The 25,121-nt window shown below is 40.4% G+C and overlaps 1 protein-coding gene across 1 annotated transcript; it reads left to right on the top strand.

Annotated features, from left to right (window-relative positions):
• Positions 1-332: 332 nt before the first annotated feature.
• ACSM4 (acyl-CoA synthetase medium chain family member 4) lies at positions 333-24,834 on the top strand. Its single transcript, XM_003273789.2, has 13 exons — positions 333-533; positions 2,534-2,744; positions 6,560-6,767; positions 13,309-13,452; positions 14,183-14,339; positions 16,873-16,952; positions 18,573-18,696; positions 19,380-19,460; positions 19,604-19,705; positions 20,442-20,569; positions 20,668-20,767; positions 23,145-23,264; positions 24,748-24,834. Exons 1-13 carry the CDS (start codon positions 333-335, stop codon positions 24,832-24,834), a joined length of 1,743 nt encoding a protein of 580 aa, XP_003273837.2.
• Positions 24,835-25,121: the final 287 nt, after the last annotated feature.

Below are 25,121 nucleotides of genomic sequence, written 5' to 3'. Positions count from 1 at the left end.
AGTTTCTATTTGTCTGTTGTTTGGTTGGGGAGAAGACAGGAACAGAAGACGGGAGTCTGACAATTCTGTAGTTAAGGAGTTTTTTTAGACTCATCTGGTCACAGACAGAATGAAGAGGAAGAGTCCAGTGGCAAGAGACCAGTCAGTGGCTAAGGCAGCAGCTCTGATGGGGTGTTTTTCAGGTGTTCCCCAACTTGCCAAGGACACACAGCCACAAATCCACCTCCCAGTCTCACCACAGAGCATCAAGAAACTGATACTGTCTATCCATCTCTCCCTACAGGCTGTAGTACTTCTGTGTCCATAGCAGTAGACAAAGTCCTTTGGGAACCATGAAGATTTTTTTCCGCTACCAGACATTTAGACTCATCTGGCTCACCAAGCCACCTGGCCGACACTTTCACAAAAATCACAGGCTTTGGACGCCTCTGACTCTTGCTGACTTTGAAGCCATAAATCGCTGTAACAAGCCATTGCCTAAAAACTTTAACTTTGCTGCAGACGTGCTGGACCAGTGGTCCCAAAAGGAGAAGGTATATGATGATGGGCTTCCAGTAGATGCTTGGTGTCCCCTTATCTCTCAGTCTTCCATTTCCTTGTTCTGTGGTCTACCACTTAATTCCAATGCACTCTGTCACCCTCTTGGTTTCCTTTGTTTGTTTTCCAATTGCCCTCCCCTCTTCCCAGGGAAGATCTTAGATCCTCAGCCACAAATGGCTGGGTGGCTCTGGAGCCTTCTCTATCTCCCATCCCCGTGGTCGTTCCTCACAGAGTTATGCCTCTTTTCCTTCTCTTTTCTCCAAGCCTCACACAACAGTGCTTTGTTTTCAAGCTGGTCACAGGCTTATCGAAAAAGTAGTAAATTGAGTTTTGGTTTTATGAATACAGCTATCATTGGAGTAATTAGGAGAGAATTGGAGGTTGACAAGAATAAAGCAAGCAGCCCTTATGCAATGTTTACAGTGCAGCCTCAGGATGAGGTCTCTGTGTACTGATCCTCACCCCATGCCAGGCACTGAGCTAAACACTTAACCTAGCAGGGCTTATCAAAATGCACTGCAGGGCCCATGGATGGGAACATGATGTTAGGTACTAGACAGACAAGGTATAAAATAACATTGAATCAATTCTTCCTGTTAAATACAGGGGGAAAGCCTTCCTTGAAAGCCATTGTGTCTTTAGCACCTAACACTTGCTAAACACTCTCTTGAATAAAGACCACAGGTAGAAGCTAATCATCTCTAGATAAAATTTAATGGCATAGTTTTGTTTTCAGCATATTTATTTTTCAATAACCTGTTTTTTAGCAAGTGGTAATAATTGTCCAATAATGGTGCTGATTAAATGTATATTCCTTCTTAAGTAAATGTATACACATACAAAGTAAAAAGTGAGTCAGCGAGAGAAGTATACAAAATAAAGAAGAATAGTGCAGGTGCAGACGGAGCTGACAGAAACAGTGATACTTAAATGACTAAAGATTGAGAAATACTGACCTATATTATTTCACCAAATCCCCATAACAACCTGGGAGGTTTGCAGATGAGGAACTTGACTTCATAGAAGCTAAGCTACTTATCCAAGGCCACGCAGGCCCAGTAGAACATAAACCGAGTCCCTGATCTTTACAGAGGTTACATCCATAGGGAAGAGACACATCTGCCATATAATAAATTGGAGTCGTCTGGAGTATGAGCACAATGATGAAGGAACACGGAGAAGTCAGTGGAGAAACAAACAGAAGTCTAAGAAAAGCTCACAGACGAACTGACATGTCAACAGGGCTTTTACGTATTTGCCAGCCAGAGAAGATAAAAGAAGCATTCCAGATAGGGGAAAGAAGGGAGAGTAATTTTTTTTCCAGGTAATACATAAGGCAAAGAGGTTTTGCAGTACAGATGACTCACTTTGTAGAATGATGGGAAGAAGTTTCCTCTAGAAGTCAATCAATTGATGCCTCCCTCGACCCTGCTCCTTGTGACTTGTGAAAACCACACCTCAGCCTTAGAGTACAAAGAGATGTCTGGTTCCCAATCAAACTTAGTAGATCCATTCAGGTTATTTGGATGGGAAAGAATCTAATTTAAGCAAGAAAGAAATTTATTCAAGGAATATGGGAGAGCTCACAAAATTGGGCTGGAAGCTGGAGAGTCCATCTCAATGAGGACAGGAATCAGGACAGCTCTCTGAGGTTGCATAAGCACCAACAACTCATAGACAAGTTTTGTACCAACCATTTTCTATCTTTTGATTCCTCTCAGAAAACCAAAAAGTCCAGAGAGAGAAGGTCTGATTGGCCCAACTTTGGTCAAATGCCCACCTACTGCTCAGGGAAGGGTAAAAGCAACCTGAGGGATTCTCTTTTCAAGGCTGTGTTCAATAGGAGAGGGGCAGTTCCCTCAAAGATGAACTCAGAGCGCTGTTAGCAGAATGCATCAGAACCAGTGCCAAAGGGGGAAAACAGTAGATGCCACATGTAAGAGTAATCAGTCATGTAAACCTGCCCCTCTCTTTTCCATGTGTCCCTGGTCAGACAGGGGAGAGACCAGCTAACCCAGCCCTGTGGTGGGTGAATGGCAAAGGGGATGAGGTAAAATGGAGCTTCAGAGAACTGGGCTCCTTGTCCCGAAAAGCTGCCAACGTGCTCACCAAGCCCTGTGGCCTGCAGAGAGGAGACCGTGTGGCTGTGATTCTGCCCCGAATCCCTGAGTGGTGGCTGGTCAATGTAGCTTGCATACGAACAGGTCAGTGCCAATATTAGCATTCTAAATCACACAGAAACATAGAGAGACTGAAACTCAAGGGTTTTCTGAAATGTTAGCTCTGATTAAAGCTATGTATACAGAAGACAAAAAAAAAAAAGGAAGAGTTAAGGCAATCATGATATAATAATAACAATAACACTAAGAGGGAGGTATTAGTGTGATAACCATTTTGCAGAAGAGGAGACCAAGGCTCAGGTTAAGAAGCTTGCCGGGCGCAGTGGCTCACGCCTGTAAGCCCAGCACTTTGGGAGGACGAGGGGGGTGGATCACGAGGTCAGGAGTTCCAGACCAGTCTGGCCAACATAGTGAAACCCCGTCTCTACTAAAAACACAAAAAATTACCCAGGTGTGGTGGTGTGTGCCTGTAATCCCAGCTACTTAGGAGGCTGAGGCAGGAGAATCGCGTGAACCCGGGAGGTGGAGGTTTCAGTGAGCTGAGATCTTGCCATTGCACTCCAGCCTGGGCAACAGTGCAGGACTCCGTCTCAAAAACAAACAAACAAACAAACAAACAAACAAAAGCTTGCCAAAAATCACAATTAGAAAGCTATTCTATTCAGTCACAGCTAGAAAGCTATGCAATTGGGATTTAAAAACAAAGCTCTATAAAAGCAAATTTGGGTACAACATCTCTTTGCAGTGTATCTAGGACATGTTCATCCAGATGATCCAAAATTAACTTCTCTGAATATATTTGGATTCTCCCTAACAAAAAAAAAATACAAGAAGAAGAAAAAGTATTTATACATCAGGACTTGTAAGAATATGATTGGCACATCCCAGTTGAAAAATCTCTACCTTTTTTTCAGATTAACTAGTGTATTCCATGACACACTTTCTCCCAAAGTAGTAATTTATAATTTACCCTCAAATAAAAATTCCAACAGGATTTTTTCCACTCCAGGACAGGAGTTAGCAAGCCATGGCCTGTTGGTTGGGCATCTATTTACATAAGTAATTTTAATGGAATACAGCCATGCTCATTTATTTATATACTGTCTATGGTTCCCTTTGTTTCACAACAGCAGAAATCCTCATTGAGATGGAGATACTATGGCCCGCAAAGCCTAAAATATTTGCTATCTGGGCCTTTATTGAAAAAGTTTTCCAATTCCTGCTCTAAAACATGACATAAATGTTTATAAGTCAATTAAAAATAAATAAGAATATCAAAGATAGAATACAGTAAAGAACACAAAGATGTTTGTTGCAATGTTATTAATAATAATAAAAATTTGGAAACAACTAAATAGTAATGACTGAATTATAATAGGTGAGACTAAGTTTAGTTGAGGTGTGTGTGTATAAGTGATTAAAATTATGGTAACTCAACTTGAAATACCACTAAAATGATAATTACAAGGATTTCATAATGCTGTTGAAAACGATCTTTCTGCCAATATTAAATAAAAACAGCATTATGTAAAATTTGTTTATATAAAATTCTTTTTGCATTCACTAAAAACAACTTGCAAATGTTAAACCAATTATGGGTTGAGAGTAGATTAAAGGTGATTTGTTATAAAAAATATGTAATATTGCTTAACATAAGTTATGAAATGTATAAAATAATAATGAAAACTAAACAGACAAGCTGAATGGCTAACATAAAACACTAAATTAAATGTAAAGCAAGGAGGTGAGATTATATTTTCTAACTCAGAATTATTAAATCTTCAATGAGAATATTGAAATTGTTTGTACTATACCACATAGCAAAATATTTTGTTTTTTTGCTGTAAAGTGTATGCAGTAAAGCCTAAGATATATGCTATCTGAAATCCACTAGAAGAAAACTTCTCCCAACCCTGAATTTAGAGGTCTACCCATTGAGTACATTCATATCACCAATCTACCAAGGGTATCAATTATTTGTAAGTCACTAAGAACAAATGGTTTGTAAAATAAATAATCTTAAATTTTTATATTGAGCAAATACTCTAAGGTGTTTTCTTAATCAGCTTCCTTATCCTTATGCATTTATTCACTTTCTCAAGAAGGGATGATATTTAAAAGCTTTTAAAATATATTCATAAAATAAAATCTCCTTCCTAGCAATTCAACTCCACATTTTTCTATTTAGCAAACTTCAGGGAACTCACCAAGAAATGAGTAGTTTGGCATATAGCACAGGTCTTGGGAGTTTGGGAAATGTATCTTTGAATCTTTTCTATCCTTTGCCACTTGTTGACTTTGTGACCCTTGGGCAAGTTATTATTTATATACTGGGATAAATTTTAAGTGAGATACCAGGCACGTAATAAGTGCTCAATAAACAGTAGTGATTATCTGTATCACTTTATATACACTCCACTTCTTGTTCCCAATAATTCACTTTAGAAAGTACAAACTTGTCTCTTTCATCTAATTCGGCCACGTATGTTCTTCCCAGAATGAACTTGTACTTTAAAATCAGACATCTCCAGCCAGTGTTTAGGATGAAATGAGGAGGTGAGACAAACTAAGCATTGCCAAAGTAGTCTAGGCAAACCTTGATGATGCCAGACCACTGGAATCCACAGAGAAGAGGGCTGGCTCTGCCACTCACCAGCTCTGACCAAATCTCACATTCCATCAATGGGCACAACTACATGGACCTACCAGGGTTGCTTAAAACAGTAGTCTCTAGGCATTTTTGATTGTATAATCTATCAATAAAAATGTTTAGGATACACATCTTCCCATCTGGGTATAGCTACTTACGTGCTTCTACTGCACTAATATAGTATGTATATTATGAAACATACAAAAATGAGATAAAAGCATTAAAAGAATTGTAGTTTCTCAATAATTTCTAATTCTTTAACATTTTTAATATTATTTTAAAAATTAAACAGGGATGGAATCTCACTATGTTGCCCAGGCTGGTCTCAAACTCCTGGGCTCAAGTGACCCTCCTGCCTTGGCTGCCGAACGCACTGGGATTACAGGCGTGAGCCACCATGCCCAGCCAATAATTTTTCAAATTTCTATTTTCATTTCTTAGTCCCAATGGATTGTTGAAAAACTCACTTTGGAGGCCACTCCTTTTTTTCCTTTGTTTGTTTGTTTGAGACAGAGTCTCACTCTGTCACCAAGGCTAGAATACAGTGGTAAGATCTTGGCTCGCTGCAGCTTCCGTCTCCAGGGTTCAAGTGATTCTCCTGCCTAGGCCTCCAGAGTAGCTGGGGCTATAGGCATGCGCCACCACACCTGGCTAATTTTTGTATTTTTAGTACAGACGGGGTTTCGCCATGTTGCCCGGGGTGGTCTCGAACTCCTGGGCTTGATTAAGCAATCTACCGCCCTCGCCTCCCAAAGTGCTGGGATTACAGGCCTGAGCCACGGCGCCTGGCAGGAGACCATTGGTTTAGAGAATTGAATGAGATAGTGTTCATGAAATGTGTTATAAGCTGTAAAGTGCTATTTAAGTGGTACACAATAATGATTCAAACGTGACGTTAAAATGTTACATAGTAATGGCCCACCATTATAATGTCTACTATATTCCAGACACTTAGTATTGTTAGTCCCATTTTACAGATAAGGAAAGAAAGGCACACAGAGATCAAGGTCACAAAGCTTGTAAATTGCAAGGGCAGGATTAGACTCGTGGTCTGTCAAACTCTGAAGCTAGTGCTCCAAGGGATCTCTCAGGGATCAGGGTCCTGTGCAATATCCTTGGGGATCAAGGCAGAGGTAGCTGAGGTAGCTGAAGAATGGATTGTGATGCTTCTCCTCACTGAGGCACAAAGCCCAAGTCTTCCACAATGGACAGCAGTTCTGTTCAGTGCAGTGCCCTCTGTCCTTCCCAGGGATCGTCTTCATGCCGGGAACAATCCAGCTGACAGCAAAAGACATCCTCTACCGGCTGCGAGCATCCAAGGCCAAGTGCATTGTGGCCAGTGAGGAGGTGGCCCCAGCGGTGGAGTCCATTGCATTGGAGTGTCCTGACCTTAAGACAAAACTCCTGGTGTCTCCACAAAGCCGGAACGGGTGGCTCAGCTTCCAGGAGTTATTTCAGTGAGTATTTTTCCCAGCCAATCTACACTGCTGGCAACAACACAAATTATAGCTACATCTTGGAATCTCTTTGCCTCTAAGGACTCAGGAACACTGTGAGTTGATCTGGGCTCTTACTCAGAGAAGAATTACCTAATAGCCAGGTATGTTGGTTCACACCTGTAATCCCAGCATTTTGGGAGGCTGAGGTAGGTGAATCACTTGAGGTCACGAGTTCAAGACCAGCCTGGCCAACATGGTGAAACCCCGTCTCTACTAAAAATACAAAAATTAGCTGGGCCTGGTGGTGCCTGCCTATAATCCTAACTACTCAGGAGGCTGATGCATGAGAATCGCTTCAACTTGGGAGGCGGAGTTTGCAGTGAACTGAGTTTATACCACTGCACTCCAGCCTAGGTGACAGAGTGAAATTTCGTCTCAAAAAAAAAAAAAAAAAAAAAAAAAAAAAAGAAAAAGAAAAATATTACCTAATAAATGGATTTAAGGGTAGAAGAAAGGGACGTAGCTCTGCCTCCACCCTCCTGCTTTCCACTATGGTCTATGATGAGTATCCTGCGTGGTTTGGTCCTTGCTTAAAGCTGGACCACATCTCCCACTACTCTCCGTTTTCTTCCTCAAACATGCCCTACCTCAGCTCCTGTTATTTCTTCTGCCTGGAGTGCTCTTCTTATCCCTTTTCATGAGTGGCTCCTTCTTGTCATATTTTGACTCAATATTTTATCCTAAGAAGCTTTCCTTGACCACACTACCTAGAAGAGAACTACAAACCACTCTATTACATCGTCCTCCTGTTTTCTTCATATTACTCATCACCATCTGAATTATCATGTCCATTCATCCATTCCCTTATGTAGAGTCTTTTTTTTCTCCTCTAGAGTAGGGTTTGGCAAATTCAGGCCTGCCACTTTTTTTGTTGTTGTTGTTTGCTTGTTTCTGTTTTTTTGTTTTTGTTTTTGTTTTGTTTTTGTTTTTGTTTTGTTTTGTTTTTTGAGATTGGGTCTTGCTTTGTCACCCAAGCTGGAGTACAGTGGTGTGATCTCGGCTCACTGCAACCTCCACCTCTGGGTTCAAGTGATCCTCCCACCTCAGCCTCCTGAGTAGCTGGGATTACAGGCACCGGCCACCATGCTTGGCTCATTTTTGTATTTTTAGTAGAGAGGGAGTTTCACCATGTTGGTCAGACTGGTCTCGAACTCCTGACCTCAAAGTGACCCACCTGCCTCAGCCTCCTAAAGTGCTGAGATCACAGGTGTAAGCTACTATGCCTGGCTCTGTTTTTGTAAATAAAGTTTTATTGGACTGCATCCATGCTCATTTATTTACATGTTGTCTATGTAACAACGGCAGAGTGGAGTAGTTACAATGGAAACTGTATGGCCCACAAAGCCTAAGATACTTGCTGTCTGCTCCTTTACAGAAAATGTTTGGCAACCCCTGCCCTAAACCATAAGTTCTAAGAAAGCAGAGACTTTGTTTGGTTGATCTTCCTATCTCTAGTTTCTAACACATAAATCGTGCTTCATATTTATAAACAAATGAACAAAAGAGATCACAACTGCAGTTTTCCTCATATGTAAAATGGGAATAATTATACTGTACTTATCTCAAGTGTTGTTTTGAGGATAAATTAAAAGGATATGTGAGAAAGTGTTTTTTAAGCTGTAAAAAAATGAGTAAAATGTTAATTAATGGTATTATCCTTCAACGAGGTGTTGAATAGCTTATGTTTAAAAAAATTCTTCCAGAGAAGTTTATAGAAAGAGAAGACATGTAAACCCTGTTGAACAATAGGGTAGTTTTATTTGTTAGAATGAAATTTTATCTTACTAACTAATATAAACCAAATACTATTGGCCAATCTCAAAATTCTTTCCCAAGGGCCACACCAGTGAATACCGCTTGTGTCTTTTGTAAGCTGTGTAACCTTGGATAAGTCAATTAACATTGCTGAAACTCTTTATCTTATCTATAAAATGGAGATAATGATAGTATCTACCTCATGGGGTTGCAGAAGGATCAAATGTGATAAAACATGTAAAATTCTTAACTTAATGCCTGGCACAGAGTAATTACTCCATAAATATCATAGTAATTATAACTGCTATCGTTATTATTTTCAAGTTAACAAAGCCAGTCAACAGTGTAGTGATTCCTAAGGTAATGGTATTTATATTATTTGAATATGCATCTCTACTAGTAACATATTTTTTAACATACCCCCAATACATGCATTTATTTATAAATTATATACATGTACTTTTGTGCATTATACAAATACCAAAAATAAAAATTTTAGAGGATGAGTAAAACAATACAATGGTGCCACTGCACTCTAGCCTGAGCGACAGAGACCCTGTCTAAAAAACAAAAAACATGTAATTTGCAATTCTTCTTTTTTCTTCTCTACCCCAGTTGCCTTGCACACTCCCTGAGAAGCAAGCACTTCCACTTCAGAGACTCCTGTCCTAAACAACTTTGCAATAATCTATTGAGTCCCCAAGAAACCTTAAAGATGCCACAAAATTTACAACAGATAAAGTACTTTAAATTCGTATGGATTTCAAATTGAAATTTGCACACTTTGGGAGTGGTTTTCAAGATGGAAAAAATCCTCATTTAAACAAATGACTTTGGAGTGTCATAACTCCAAAAAGGCCATGGACTGTTTCTCTAAAAACTAGGGAAGGGATAGCCGTCTCATTGCCAACGGTTGGCTAGTTTTTCAGAAGACTACACACAGCAATAATGTGGGCTAATTTTCCATTGTTAGAATTGATCTTTTATTCAATAAGTTCATTTTAAGGCTTCTTGCCCTCTTTCTGCCTCCCAAGTATAGAAGTCCATTAACACTTTCCAGAATATTCATAATGGGATAAGGGAAAAGGTCAAAATTATAAGCCAGACTGATATTTCTCTTTTTCCGTCCTAGTACAAAGGACCCTGTCCTGTGGGGTCCAGCACTCTGGATTCTGATCATGAGGGGTTCAAGATGGTGTTCCAAGCACGGGAACAGCATGACCAAAGATAAGGAAGGAAAAAAAATACCCTAAAGTGTGCAGGGAATGGACTACAAGCAGTTTGGTTTAGCTAGAGAATAAAATTATGGAGTCAGAGTGAAGCCTGGAAGAGCAAACAGAGGCCAGAGTATGGGAGATCTCACATGCCATGCTAAATCTTAAAACTGACCCTGTAAACAAGGGAAGCCATTGATGGGTTTTAAGAAGGGAAGTGCTAAGGTCAGGTTTGGATTTTAAATAGATTTATCTGGCAAATATGTAGAGGATTAGTTTGAGGAGGAAGAAACTGGAATCAGAGAGGCCATTTTTGGCCTCATCTAGGGCAGAGATAGTAAAAAACTAAATCTGAGCTCTGATGAATAGGATGGAGGAAAGGAAACAAACTAAACAACTAGCAGGACTTGGACAGTATTGGATGTGGAAGACGAAAGAAGAAGGAGTCAAGGCTGAGCTGCTTTTTGACTTAGGTGATTAGTGGGTGGGTACCATCAGTTGGAGAAAGAGCCAGTAGATGAGGTTAACATATTAAGTTTAGAGTTGGACATACAAGATCGAAGGGTCTGTGAACATTCAAATGTCTAGCAGGTAGTAGATACATGAGTCTCAGGGACAAGAGGCAAAGATACAAAGCAAGAAGTTATTAGTATATAATTATCTCTGAAATCTGGACAGGCATAACTCAGAACTCAGGTATTCAAGGAAAGGAAGTCAGATAATGGAATCACTGCTTGAAAATCTTAATGTCACTCACAGATTGTGATGCTTTTTCTTTTAGATAGATGGATAGATGAAAGATAGATAAGTAGGTAGGTAGGTAGATAGGTAGGTAGACGGATGGATGGATAGATGAAAGATAGGTAGGTAGATAGATGATAGATAGATGATGATAGATAGATGATAGATAGATAGATAGATATAGATAGATAGATAGATAGATAGATGATAGATAGATACATAGATAGATAGATATAGATAGATAGATGATATATAGATAGATAGATGATAGATAGATAATAGATAGATAGATAGATAGATAGATGCCTTCTATCAAAAGGTTTCCATACTGGATTGAGAAATGTTTAAACATAAGAGGTCTCCCCACAGGTATTAGATTCTGTGAAGAAATGCCCCTCTCTAGCCCAACACATATCAACTTCACTCTATACATACATTGAAAAGAAAATCAATATAGTTGAATGAATGATCTTTTTCTATTTTAAGGAGAGGAAGCAAATTACTAAGAAAACCATGTTAATATTTTATGAAACTATTTTTAAACAATACTCACTGTTGGCTGGGGGTGGTGGCTCATGCCTGTAATCCCAGCGCTTTGGGATCCCAAGGCAGGCAGATCACATAACGTCAGGAGTTCGAGACCAGTCTGGCCAACATGGTGAAACCTCATCTCTACTAACAATACAAAAATTAGCTGGGCATGGGGGCACACGCCTGTAGTCTCAGCTACTAGGGAGGCTGAGGTGGGAGGATTGCTTGAACCTGGGAGGTGGAGGTTGCAGTCAGCCGAGATTATGCCACTGTACTCCAGCTTGCGTGACAGAGTAAAACTCCGTCTCAAAAAAAAAAAAAAAATCCTCACTGTTTTTACCGTTTCAATGACAATGTCACTCATTCACCATCAAGATTAATTAAAACAGCATCCTTAACCCTGTTCCGTTCAACCAGAGAAATTAAAAATATGATACACCAGCCAGGTGTGGTGGCTCACGTCTGTAATCCCAGCACTTTGAGAGGCTGAGGCAGGTGGATCATCTGAGATCAGGAGTTCGAGACCAGCCTGGCCAACTTGGTAACACCCCATTTGTACTAAAAATATAAAAATTAGCCAGGTGTGGTGGTGCAGTGTCTGTAGTCTCAGCTACTTGGGAGGCTGAGGCAGAAGAATTGCTTGAATCTGGGAAGTAGAGGTTGTAGTGAGGCGAGATCATGACACTGCACTCCAGCCTGGGCGACAGAGTGAGACTCCATTGCAAAAAAAAAATAAATAAATAAAATAAAAATAAAGATATGATACACCAGTCTCAAACATTCTCAGATACTATACCAGTTATTCATCACTGAGTAATAAACCATCCCAGCACTTAGTGGTGTAACCAGCAGTTATTTTATTTGCTCCTGAGTCCATGGGTCAGAAATTCGCATAGGGCTCAGCAGAGGCAGCTAGTCTCTGCTCCACATCAGCATGACTGGGGCGTGCGTATCCAAGGTGGGTTCACCTTTAAGTCAGGCTGGCTGCCAGCTGAAGCACCTCAGTTTTCCTGCACAGAGCCTCTCCCTCCAGCAGGACAGTCTAAACATCTTTATATGGTGGCTAAGTTACTCCTCAGGGAAAATGAAAACTGTGAAGCTTCTTGAGGCCTAGGCTGAGAAGTCCCAGAACTTGTGCCACAGTGTATTAATGAAAACAAGTCATGAGACCACCTCAGATTCAAAGAGAGAGGACATAAGCTCTGCCCTACAATGAGGGAATGGCATACAAGGATGATTTGTTACTCAGTGATGGATAACTAATACAATATCTAAGAATTTTTATACAGCGATGGAAGGAATCATGGAGCGATCTTTGCAGACAATCGTACACAGAGATTGTTATCAGTTTAGTGAATTCAGTGGGTCAATGAAATTAACATGGACCCAGATTCATTCTTCTTCCTATCACGCCACCCTCAGTATACATCCAAGATGGCCAGGGTAGCTCCAGATATCCTGTACTTGCACAACAATACTCAAAGGCTGTAAAACAGGATGGGCAGGGGAAGAAGGCTGCATCTCTTCCGTATGACTCTTTTTAGAACAAGAAAATGTATTCCATTAAAGCCTTACATCTCATTGTCCATAACTGCATCATGTGCCCAATCTTAAAGCAAAGGAATGACAGTGACTGGCTTAGATTAATCAAGATTTGCCCCTAGGAGCTATATAGGAACAGTCCCCCCTGAAGCACTTGATTGCCTGATACTTGAACAAAATCAGTTCTATGAGTGCAAGGAAGAAGAAGACAGCTATTTGGTAAGCAACTAGTTGCGTCTGCTGCAGATATCAAAGATACTGAACAAAAATTATTTAAAAGTTTGATTCAAATGCCAAAAGATCTTCCTTTAAATAATAAAAACTCCTGAAACATTAATAGCAATGTATGAAGATTCAATACTGATTTTTAAAAACTCACAGATTTTTTTTTTGAAACGCACTTGGAAAAAAAAATATTACGATACATAAAATGCATGTCTTTTGTTATTAATATTGAAAGTTATCTTGGCTATTTCTTTACCTTATAGGGAGATGAAGCTTAAAAAAAGAAGAACTGGGCTGTTAAATCTTAGCACTGATCTTCAAAGTCCCGCTAAGATTTCTTGAGGAATTCCTCTCAGGAAAGCTTTGGATTAGGTTCCGTTCTGTTAACTATCTTCTGGTAGCAAGAGGGCATAAGCAGTTGAGCAGAAGAAATATCAGAGTTAAACTGGTCTGCCATCTTCCACCACCATCTTGGGGTCCATATTTTGCAGATTCGCCTCTGAAGAGCACAGCTGTGTGGAAACAGGAAGTCAAGAACCAATGACCATTTATTTCACCAGTGGGACCACAGGCTGTCCTAAAATGGCCCAGCACTCTCAGAGCAGCCTCGGCATTGGGTTCACCCTCTGCGGAAGGTAGGAAAGAAAATTCAGTTTGTTTTTTGTGAACTCCCCCAAAGCTGCCAATATGTGTATCCAACTAACTGATACTTCTCCTTGAATTGCTATAAGACATTGCCAATATAATAGCTACAAAACAGAACTCTTGCTGGCCCTGCTCAACCTAGCTCAGTAAATGGCAGCATCTAACCAGCTGATTAAGCAAGAGCTTAAGAATCGACCTTAATTAATCACTTAACAGCATGTCTGGCTCCCTTTTCTCGTTGCCAGGAAGGCCTACCCAGAAAGGCCAAGAGGCTATCCTACCATTGTCACATTATCCTATTTTATTTTCCTCATGGCATTTATACTACTTGAAATAATGAGATTTATTAATATACTTAACTCACTTTATTGTATATTTATTCACTATCTGTCACCCTAAAATAAGAGCAGAGATTTGGTCTACCTTGCTCACTGCTGTAGAACAATGCCTAGCATATTTTGGCTTAACAAGTATTTGTTGCATCAACGGACAAACTCAAAAAATCATGCCACACCCAGCCTCCCACTGTACTCTCAGACCACCTGGGATTCTGAAAATGCCCTTAAGAAGAGTAGACGTAGAATCTATCACCTTGCCTGGGGCTTCTTGTGACCCTTCTCTGTAGCCCTTAAGATACTGGGGCAAAGTCACCCAGAAAGATACCAGTTTGTAATTTTTGTTTACTTTTGGTCTGTTTTGTTGCTTCTTCATATCATTTAGGTATTGGCTGGACTTGAAGTCTTCAGATATCATATGGAATATTTCTGACACGGGCTGGGTCAAGGCCGCCATTGGCAGTGTGTTTTCTTCCTGGCTGTGTGGAGCCTGTGTTTTTGTGCATCGAATGGCACAGTTTGACACTGACACCTTCCTAGACGTAAGTCATGTCCTCCAGCTACATAGATCTTTAGAACTCCTCCTGGTTTCCCATAAAATCACAAAGAAATTATTCCTCAGAATACAAGGCCTCTTGGGCTTCTGGAAATCATTTCTTTATATGAAGCAAAGTCTCAAGGGCCTTGGCTTGAAACATATTTGACAGAATGGAGGGGGAACAACTGCAACACTCTCAGGCAGGAAATCCAGACTTCTGCTTCAGATAGCTCAGGATTTGCTAGTGTTGCTAAATCTGTAGCTACTTAAGAAACTGGTTCTAAATAACAGATTAGGAGTCTGAAGTCTAAACAAATACTTCATTTCTGATTCAATGAAATAAAGATAATAGCTGATAAACCAGAACTCTTGTGTGGAGTGGACGTTAAAGGTGGGGGTGCCTTTCTCCGAGAGCAGCTCCTCTTATTCTCCCCCAGCCTATACTTCTCACTTTGTTAGTTCTCAGAACCCAGTACTCTTCCGGAAACCAGGCATGCATGTCCTGCCTTATCAACCAGGGACAGTTAGATTGAGATATCAGATAACTCCAATTTCTTTAGACTTTAGAAAAATATGATTCAGGCCAATTATTTTTCAACCATGACAAATTTATTAAGTTTAACAAAATACATATTATTACATACAAACTATACCTATGTGTGAATAAAAGCTTTTCACCTGTTATTTTGCTAACTGGTCTGACAAGATAGTTTAAGGCAGCAGTCTGCAACCTTTTTGGTACCAGGGACTGGTTTCATGGAAGACAATTTTTCCATGGACTTGGGGGAGTGGGGAGATAATTTCAGGATGATTTAAGTGCATTACACTTATTGTGTGCTTTATTTCTATTATTATTAAATTGTAACGTATAATGAAATAATTATACAAGTCACCATAATGTAGAATCAGTGGAAGCCCTGATATTGTTTTCCTACAACTAGACAGTCCCATCTGCGGGTGATGGGAGATAGTGACAGATCACCAGGCATTAGATTCTCTTAAGGAGCACACAACCTAGATCCCTCACATGCACAGTTCACAATAGGGTTCAGGCTCCTATGAGAATCTAATGCCGCCACTGACCTGACAGGAGGCGGAGGTCAGGCGCTAATTCGGGCAATGGGGAGTGGCTATAAATACAGATGAAGCAGGCATAATCCCAGCACTTTGGGAGGCCGAGGCATGTGGATCATGAGGTCAGGAGTTTAAGACCAGCCTGGCCAAGATGGTGAAACCCCGTCTCTACTAAAAATACAAATAATTAGCCAGGCATGGTAGTAGGCACCTGTAATCCCAGCTACTTGGGAGGCTGAGGCAGAGAATTGCTTGAACCTGGGAGGCAGAGGTTGCAGTGAGCCGAGATCACACTACTGCACTCCAGCCTGGGTGACAGAGCAAGACTCCGTCTCAGAAAAAAAAAGAACGAAAAATACAGATGAAGCTTCGCTCACTTGCCCTACCACTCACCTCCTGTTGTGTGCCCCAGTTCCTATTAGGCCACAAACAGAAACCAGTCTGTCCTATGGGTTGGGGATCCCTGGTTAAAAGGTCTTAACATAAATGTACACTAACCTAAGAACTGAGATCTCTACATCAGGTTTACAAACTGCCCTAAAGTTGGTAAGTTAATTTTGCAGTTTCAAAACCTATGTTTGTAAAATAAGAATATTTTTATTTTACAAAAATCATGTGTGTATTTTAAGTGCTCTAAAAACCTTTATAGATTTACGCTATTTTTAGGTGTATACATTATACTTTATAAAAATAATTAGAATCTACGGAGCAGATACACATGGTAGAAATGCTTACTTACTGATCAAACGTTATACTTTATCTATGATAATCCAGGTAGCCCAGGCATACATTTTGAGAGACTTCTCCCAAATACTTAAGTCTAATACAAATTGTCAATACATTAAGGGACATAATGGAACTTCTCCAGAAGGAGGGGCCCTAAAACATTAGTATTTCTCTAGATTTAAGATGCCTAGGTCATATCTTATTTAAGAAACCAGAGGCATAATGAACTCAGCAAATTTTTAAAAATTAAGAAAAGGCCAAAAAAATGCTTATTTCTACATTTGTTCAACTTACTCAAAAAGACTAATATATTTTATAGGAATGGAGCTGGAAAGGTCCCAGTAGGTTAGCTTATACATCCATAGTCAATACTATCCATGAATATATTGGCAGGAGGTTACAAGATTACACTATAAAAGGTAACTTGTAGCCCTAAGGAAGAATAAACCAGTTCATACTTTGGGTTGTTCTCAAATTAAGCAATTCACTTGTTGAATTAGATTGTGTATGTCTGTTACTGTAATATTAATATATATACACATTCTTTTCAGTAATTGGAAATTCCCAACAGATATACAGTCGCTAATGACAAGTAATAAACACTGTTTTCTTATTCCTAGTAGTGACCACAGGACGGGCACATATTAATGGAAGAAAATAACAGGGTGTAGATATCAGCTCTAGTCATGGCCTTTGATTGACCACTTCTGACGTCTGTGTCTTTCTCCATCATCCAGACGCTCACCACTTATCCCATCACGACCCTGTGCAGTCCTCCCACCGTGTACCGGATGCTCGTGCAAAAAGACCTGAAGAGGTACTTGTGCAGAAATCTCCATTTGAACCACAAACAACAGCTACCATCCAGGATCACAGATCTCCCTTTTTCAGCATAGGATAGCTCAGGCTTTCTCAGTCTTACCACCACTGACATTTTGAACCGAATAATTCTGTCATCAGGGGACGGTCGTATGCATTACAGAATATTGAGCAACATCCCAAGACTCTATTCGATGCCAGTAGCACCTCCTCCTCCCCATTTGCGAAAATCAAAAATGTCCCTAGACACTGCCTAATGTCTTCTGGGGGGCAAAACTGTCCCCTAGTCTAAGAACCACTGGAATATCCTCTAGGACAACTGGACATTTTTCCAGGGACAACCAGATGTCTATAGTCCCAGAACTCCCAGTCAAAAAAAATTGTCCTCTAGTTCTACTCTTTTAGAAACACTGTCATTTAGTACCAACTTTCAAAAAAGAAAGAAAGAAAAGCACGTTTATAGTGCTTTGAAGAAAAGCTAACAAAGTTTATGACTTGAAGGTCATATTCAATTTAGCCAAACCATATGAACATCCAGTAGAGTTGTAATGTATATTTGTTTAATTCAAACTCAGTACATGAGGAGAGAAAGGAAGAGAGGAGCAAATTAAGTAGCACAGGCTTGTCCATCCTCTTTTGCCACCAGAGTGTGGTTGCCCAAGAGGGAAAGTGCTATGCGAGACAGAATAAAGCAAATATGAATCTTCTCTTTTCCTCGTCATGTCAACTCCTTTGCTCCTATGTCACGGCCTTTGAAACATGAGCATCTTGTTCACGTTTCAAGAGTAATTCAGGGACTATTCAATGATTATTTTGAATGCATATGATTTGCATTCTACCCACACCCTCTGGCCCATTTGGGGCCTCAGTGTATGAGAAGCAGGCTGTTCCAGGCTTTTTCACCTGTGTCCAGTAAGGCTAGTGGTTAAAAGCTAAGCTCCAAAGTCAAACAGGCAGGGCCCTGCTACTTACTAATCATGTGCCTTGGACACTCAAGATAACCTTGCTAAGCCTCCATCAACTCTATCTATAAGAGAGGATTAAGAGCCCCCTCATAAGGTTGTGGTGAGAATTTAATGTAAGTGACATGCTTGGTGAGATCACCCTGACAAGTGGGAGGTGCCTGGTACAGAGTTTCATGAGTATCAACTCAGTCCTTTATTACATGGAAGGCTTTGGGCAAGTTCTTTAACCTCTCTGAGCCTCAGTGTCCTCATGTGTAAACAGGGGTTGAGAGGATTCTAAGAATGCTTCTAAAGTCCTTACAACATAGCGACTGCTCAGTCGATATCAGCTGTTATATCATGTGGCTCATCACAGGCACTTAGTATCATTCATAGCATTTTCTCCTGCCTTTTTACATCTTTAATAGCTAAGTTCTCCTCCACCTGCTAAAATGAAAGCTGTCAGGAATTTTTGTTGTAATCATTAATGTGCCCCCATATGCCTAGAACAATGTCTGGCAATATAGTAGGTGTTCAACAAGTATTTGTTGAATGAGCTTTGCTAAGACTTGCCTCTCCTAGCTGCTATGCTTGCTGCTTGAATGTCCTAATTGTCTTGCAGTGAAAGCACTCAGGTTCCTCTTGAAATGACCCATGCAACTCTGTCTCTCCAGATATAAATTCAAGAGTCTGTGGCACTGCTTGACCGGAGGGGAGCCACTCAACCCAGAAGTGCTGGAGCAGTGGAGGGCACAAACTGGGTTGGAGCTATATGAGGGCTACGGACAGACGGAAGTGGTATATCTAAAGGGCATTTATGTTTAGTATGTGTGGGGGCCTTTCTGCCCCAGGTTTGTCAACTGAGCCCCTGAAGTGCCCCCGTCCCACTCTAAATTTTTATAGAGTTTCCCGGGATACCACACCTTGCCAGTAGTTACCAAAACTTGCAGATTACTCAGTTAAGTTTTGATGAAGGGGAATGATGATTATTCCATCATTCCTGCCTCCCCCTTATGCAGGATAAATCTCAGAAGCGTTAGCGGGTGGGTGAGGTTCAGAACTGAGCAGCTCATCTTTCCACTGTGCTGGGAATAATCCTCTGAGAGCATCCATGGGAAATTGATTCCAAGGCACATTTAACGGAGTCCAAGGAGTGGTTTTCAAAGTGTGGCCCTCAAACCAAGCAACATCAACATCATCTAGGTAGAAATGCCAAATTCTTAGACCCCATTCCACACCTAATGAATCAGAAACTCTGAGATAAAGCCCATCAATCTGTCTTTCAACAATGCTCCAGAATCTCGAATTTGATTCTAATGCACACCCAAGTTTGAGAACTACTGGTTTCAAATAATATATTTCAGAAGATGTGCCTGCATACCAGGAAAATCAGTCAAAATCAAATCTTAATTTTCATTGCCATGATATAGTTTCAGAATATAAACTTTTGTATACTTATACAAAGCTTGTCCTCTCAATAGGGAATAATTTGTGCCAATCAGAAAGGCCAAGAAATTAAAGCAGGTTCAATGGGGAAAGGAATGCTGCCCTATGATGTCCAGGTAGGTTGAGAAAATATCTGACTGGTTCAATAAAGGAGAGAGAACGTTTCCCTTTTCTGCTATTCATTGTACAACTATTCATAAGCTGCTTTCACTTTGTGAAAAGAAAAATTTAAGAACATCAATTTTTTCTTTCATTCCAGATTATAGATGAAAATGGCAATGTTCTACCACCTGGCAAAGAAGGGGAAATTGCCCTCAGACTCAAATCTACACGGCCCTTCTGTTTCTTCTCTGAATATGTGGTATGAGGATAGAAAGTGCTGGTCATGCTTAATACAGACTTGGGTTCAAATTTCATTTCCACTATGTTTTGCTATGTAATCTTGGGCAAGCAACAAAATCTTTCATCAACTGTAAAATGGGGAGACTATCATCTGTACTATCATTTGTACAGTACCAAGAGTACTGTAAAGATGAAATTCCAAATGTAATAAGCCAGCTGCAGTGGTTATCCTCAGAAAGGAAAACTGGACAGGCTGGAATGAGGGGGGAGTTAGGGGGTGCTAGAGGTAGAAAAGGGGCTTTTTATTATACTCTTTATGACCTTTTGTATTTTATACTAGGAACTATCTTTTAAAAAAATTTAATTTCCAGCCAGTCACAGTGGCTCATGGCTATAATTTCAGCAGTTTAGGAGGCCGAGGTGGGAGGGTGGCTTGAGCCCAAGAGTTCAAGACCAGCCTGGGCAACATAGGGAGACCCCATCTCTACAAAAACATAATACAATTAGTCAGGTGTTGTGGCACAGGCCTGTGGTCCCAGCTACTCAGGAGGCTGAGGTGAGAGGATCACTAGAGCCCAGGGGGTCAAGGCTGCAGCCTCCAGCCTAGGCAACAGAGAGAGACTCTGTCTCAAAAAATAAAAAAAAAATTAATTTCCTTTAGAAGTAGGATGTGTAATGTACTAGTCACTTAATGAGTGCCATATCTATCTCTGTTCTGACCAGACTAATCCCCAAATGTCATCCTTCGTTCCCAGGACAATCCACAGAAAACTGCTGCCACGATAAGAGGAGATTTTTATGTCACTGGAGACAGAGGAGTGATGGACAGTGATGGGTATTTCTGGTTTGTCGGCAGAGCTGATGATGTCATTATATCCTCTGGGTTTGTACATTTGCCACTCTGAAGAGGTAACAATTCGACAGGGAGGGAGATCTCTAACTTGGAGGATGTGGTGGTCAAAAACTTCTTTTCCTCTTCAGGTACCGTATTGGGCCATTCGAAGTGGAGAGTGCACTCATTGAGCACCCAGCAGTTGTTGAATCGGCTGTTGTCAGTAGTCCAGATCAAATCCGAGGAGAGGTAGATGAATGTCATTCATTAAAGAAGCAACGTCATATTTTCAAGTTCTGTCCATTTGACCACTGTAAAGGCTGGACCAAGAGTGGTCAATCTATTAATTCTCATTATGAGGCATGCACTTGGCCAAAATATAAATCAGGCAACCAACTTTACAATAAGTTGTGTCCCAAAGGGGCGGTATTAGAATTCTTTCGATGGCAAGTGACAGAAACACAATTCAAACTGCCTTAAGTTAAAAAAAAAAAAAAAAAAAGCATTTGGCTTTTGTAAGTGACAAGTACTTAAGTACAGCCACATCCAAGGGTCATGTGAGGTTGGCAAGGTTTAGCCTCTCTTCACTTTTGGCTCTGCTATTCTTTGTTATGGCTCCATTTGATCAGATTCTTCCTACTTGATAGCAACCAGCTCCAGATGTATACACCTTAGCAACCCTCCACCCCTTCAGGGAAGGATATAGCTCTGTTTTCAGTTGTTTCAAGACTCTCAAGACTTCATTTGCCTACCTTAGATCATATCTCTAACCAATGTGGTTCAGAGACTGGTACAAGCTGATCGGTCAGACTTGGATCATATGTCTATCCTTGGAAGTAGGTGTTGGTGTCAGTCCCACCAGAGAGAAGTTAGGGTAACACTCCATAGGAAAATTAGTTACTAAAAAGGAGGAACAGATACTGCATAGGCAAAAGCCACAGATTTCACTGAATGGAAAACTGTCATGGAATTCAGAATATATTTTCTCACAGAAACAAGACAAATAGAAAATTGTGGGCTGGGCACGGTGGCTCACGCCTGTAATCCCAGCACTTTGGGAGGCCAAGGTGGGTGGATCACTTGAGGTCAGGAGTTCGAGACCAGCCTGGCCAGCATGGTGAAACCCTGTCTCCACTAAAAATAGAAAAATTTGCCGGGCGTGGTGGCAGGCACCTGTAATCTCAGCTACTTAGGAGGCTGAGGCAGGAGAACTGCTTGAACCTGGGAGGCAATGGTTGCAGTGAGCCAAGCTTGCACCACTGTACTCCAGCCTGGACAACAGAGACAGACTCTGTCTCAAAGAAAAAGAAAGAAAGAAAGAAAGAAAATTGTGGCCAGGTTCCCAAACAAGTCTCATGAGCCTATTTAGGACCTAAGGAAAGGGAACTCTGGCAATGACAATAATAGCCTTAATTCTAGGAGGAAGCCCTATTTTCATAATTGCTTTTCCTTATGGAAGTTTCTACAGACACAAGTGACAGAATTTCAAAACAATTTGTCGGCATCGTTCCATATCTGTACCTCCCTTTCACACACCAGTGAGCCTCTGTAGTGACACTATGGATCCCATACTCTTACCTCCTGTACCCACTCTACTCTCCATCTATTCCATTCTCAAAAATAGTTTCTTCCTGCCACTATGTTCTTATTCTCTCAATATAAATGATTTCAGCTGAACAGAAGTAACCACCAATTAGAATCAATGTATGAACAATAAATAATATAAATTATGCTTACTAACCTCAGTAATTATCTAATTGGTGGGTTTTAAACAGCATTTCAAAGAGAAGCAAACAATATGAGGCAAAAAAGACCTCACATAGATCAATCCTTCCTGAGAGGTTTTGGTTTTTGGCTTTGTTTTGGTTTTTTGAGATGGAGACTTGCTCTGTCACCCAGGCTGGAGTGCCGTGGTGCAGTTATAGCTCATTGTAACCTCTCAAACTGCTGGGCTCAGTCGATCCTCCTGCCTCAGGATCTCAAGTTGCTAGTACTACAGGTGTGCACCACTGCACCCTGGTTAATTTTTTTTTAAGTCTTTGTAGAGATGGGGTCTCACCATGTTGACCAGGCTGGTTTCAAACTCCGGGGCTGAAGCTATCCTTCTACCTCAGCCTCCCAAAGTCTTGGGGTTATAGGTGTAAGGAACCACGCTCAGCCTCTTCCTGAGATTTGATCTCCCAGGATACACAGTCCTTCCTCCATTGAGACCCTCCAAACTGCTTTGAAACCACATATTCTCTAGGAACTCCATTTGTCCCCCTGCTACATGCTTCTAATGGTATAGGTTTAATGGAGTAAGTGGTCATCCATAAACCAAGGACTGTCTGTGTAATAAATAGGATCGGTCTGATTGAAATGTTAAATACATATGTATCGGTAAATAGAACTTAGCTTTCTTGAACTGCTGCACTCCTCGCACTCATAAACCATTTACCTGAAAATATTCTGAAAAACCTCACTTTGTAGTTGTATCCAAGCTTTGTTCAGAGGTAGCCTCTGGCATTTGCAGTCATCACACAAACTGTTATTAACAAATAGTAAGCACCTGTGTTCAGCATTGGTTGCAAATCCTTGATGTGTCTGAAAAACAAATGAGCAAGATAAATTAACTTTTCTGTTGCAGGTGGTAAAAGCTTTTGTTGTCTTAGCTGCACCCTTTAAGTCCTACAACCCAGAGAAATTAACTCTTGAGCTTCAGGATCATGTGAAAAAATCAACTGCACCTTACAAATATCCAAGAAAGGCAAGTACTTTGCCCAAAAGTTAAGTTTGGATGTTACCAAACTAGGGTCTAAGCTAGAATTAGATTTTACTGGATTTTGATTTTATAGTAGCTCATTATATAGGTAGAAGACACTTTTCAATTTGTTTAACCCTAAGAATTTTGCTTTAAAATGTTTTATATTAGAACAGTATAAGTGAATTATAAACCAGAACCTTTAATCAACTCTGCAATACTGAATCACTACTAAGAGTCTTTCTAGGACTAATTAGTCCCATTCTGTATGAGAAAAACACAGTGGCAAAGAATTGCCAAGTGCCTTGTTTTTAGGGACAGCACTTGATTCACCTATCTCAGTACTCTTATCCCTAATACCCCTATAAATTCAAAGTACATGCCCTGAAGTATCAAGTGACCTCATTTAATGTTCATAAGAAGATGATATCCAAAGAAACTGTGGAATCTTTCCTGAAACCTTCTTCAAAGAGGGATTTAAGAACAACACCACGTAAATACATGAAGATGGCCCTGTAGTTTCCTTCTAACCGTGGAACTGGTTGATAATTACTGATCCTCTGCATGAGATTTCTATTTCATTTAGCATCATTTCAGTCAAAAAGTAGTTAAACCTAAAAACTACTCACATTTGGCTGGGCGTGGTGGCTCACGCTTGTAATCCCTGCACTTTGGGAGGCCGAGGCGGGCGGATCACGAGGTCAGGAGATTGAGACCAGGGTGAAACCCCGTCTCTACTAAAAAATACAAAAAAAAATTAGCCGGGCGTGGTGGCGGGCGCCTGTAGTCCCAGCTACTCGGAGAGGCTGAGGCAGGAGAATGGCGTGAACCTGGGAGGCGGAGCTTGCAGTGAGCCGAGATTACGCCACTGCACTCCAGCCTGGGCGACAGAGTGAGACTCCATCTCAAAAAACAAACAAACAAACAAAAAAAAACTACTCACATTTTCTCATTAAATTCACTAAATCAGTGACTGTTGACTTTCAGAAAGGCTGAGGGCATTTTAAAATACAATAGTCTTATTTTGAGAGAAGAGAACAAAAAGAGGATTTTTGTGGTCAAGTCAGGGCAGAAGGGAAAACTGTATATACTCCAAATTATCCCTAAAAATCTCCTCAAAACCTCCAGGATCCAGCTCTGAAAAGACAAGAACTGTTCTTTTTGTATTTAGCTGTAATCTCCATTTCTCGGGAGCAGTAGAGGCCTAGGACTAGTTTGAACTAGGGGAAAGCAATGGGGTAAAGGGATTATTACTTTCTTCTGACAAAGCATTTCAGTGAATTTGCACTAAAAGCCCATAAGATGGAGCTACACTGTCACCCTTCCTACATAAACAGACGTTTCTGGTGTCCAAGAAATTCAATGAGCTTAGGCTAAGATAATCTCGACTTTAAAATTCAGTCTGAGTTCCATGCAAGCTCCCTCCTATTGCACTGACAATTGGAAGGATGGAATCAAGTGTCTCATTACATTTTTTTCTGTCAATTAGGTGGAATTTGTTCAAGAACTCCCAAAGACAATCACTGGGAAAATCAAACGCAACGTTTTAAGAGACCAAGAATGGAGACGAAGATAGTTTGATAAGAAAACTGAAGGGTTAAGTAGTAATATGGTTGCTTTCTTTTAGTATTTGTTCCTGATAATTCAGTGACTACTCTCTTAAAATGTTTAAGATCTTTCCTGCTTGAAAACTCAACTGTTGATTTTTTGGTTTTTACTTAGCTAAAAAATTTAAAAGTAAATAAAAGCCTCAAAAATATATGGATGAAAATTGTTATAATGACCAAACTGACAAAGGTAATGATGATGATTTGTAGTGTTTAAAATAGCAGGAATCAAATGATTGCTTAGAACAAGAAAGTG

Source organism: Nomascus leucogenys, chromosome 23, assembly GCF_006542625.1.
Source record: "Nomascus leucogenys isolate Asia chromosome 23, Asia_NLE_v1, whole genome shotgun sequence".
Classification (NCBI taxonomy): Eukaryota; Metazoa; Chordata; class Mammalia; order Primates; family Hylobatidae; genus Nomascus; species Nomascus leucogenys.
Note: the sequence above shows the minus strand (reverse complement) of the source record. Positions and strands in the feature narration are given on the sequence as shown.

Coding starts and splice junctions, on each gene's coding strand:
- ACSM4 (XM_003273789.2), top strand. CDS start 333: ATGAAGATTTTTTTCCGCTACCAGACATTTAGACTCATCTGGCTCACC. Junction 19,461..19,603: donor TGCTGCCCTATGATGTCCAG/GTAGGTTGAGAA, acceptor CTTTCATTCCAG/ATTATAGATGAAAATGGCAA. Junction 20,768..23,144: donor CAGATCAAATCCGAGGAGAG/GTAGATGAATGT, acceptor TTTCTGTTGCAG/GTGGTAAAAGCTTTTGTTGT.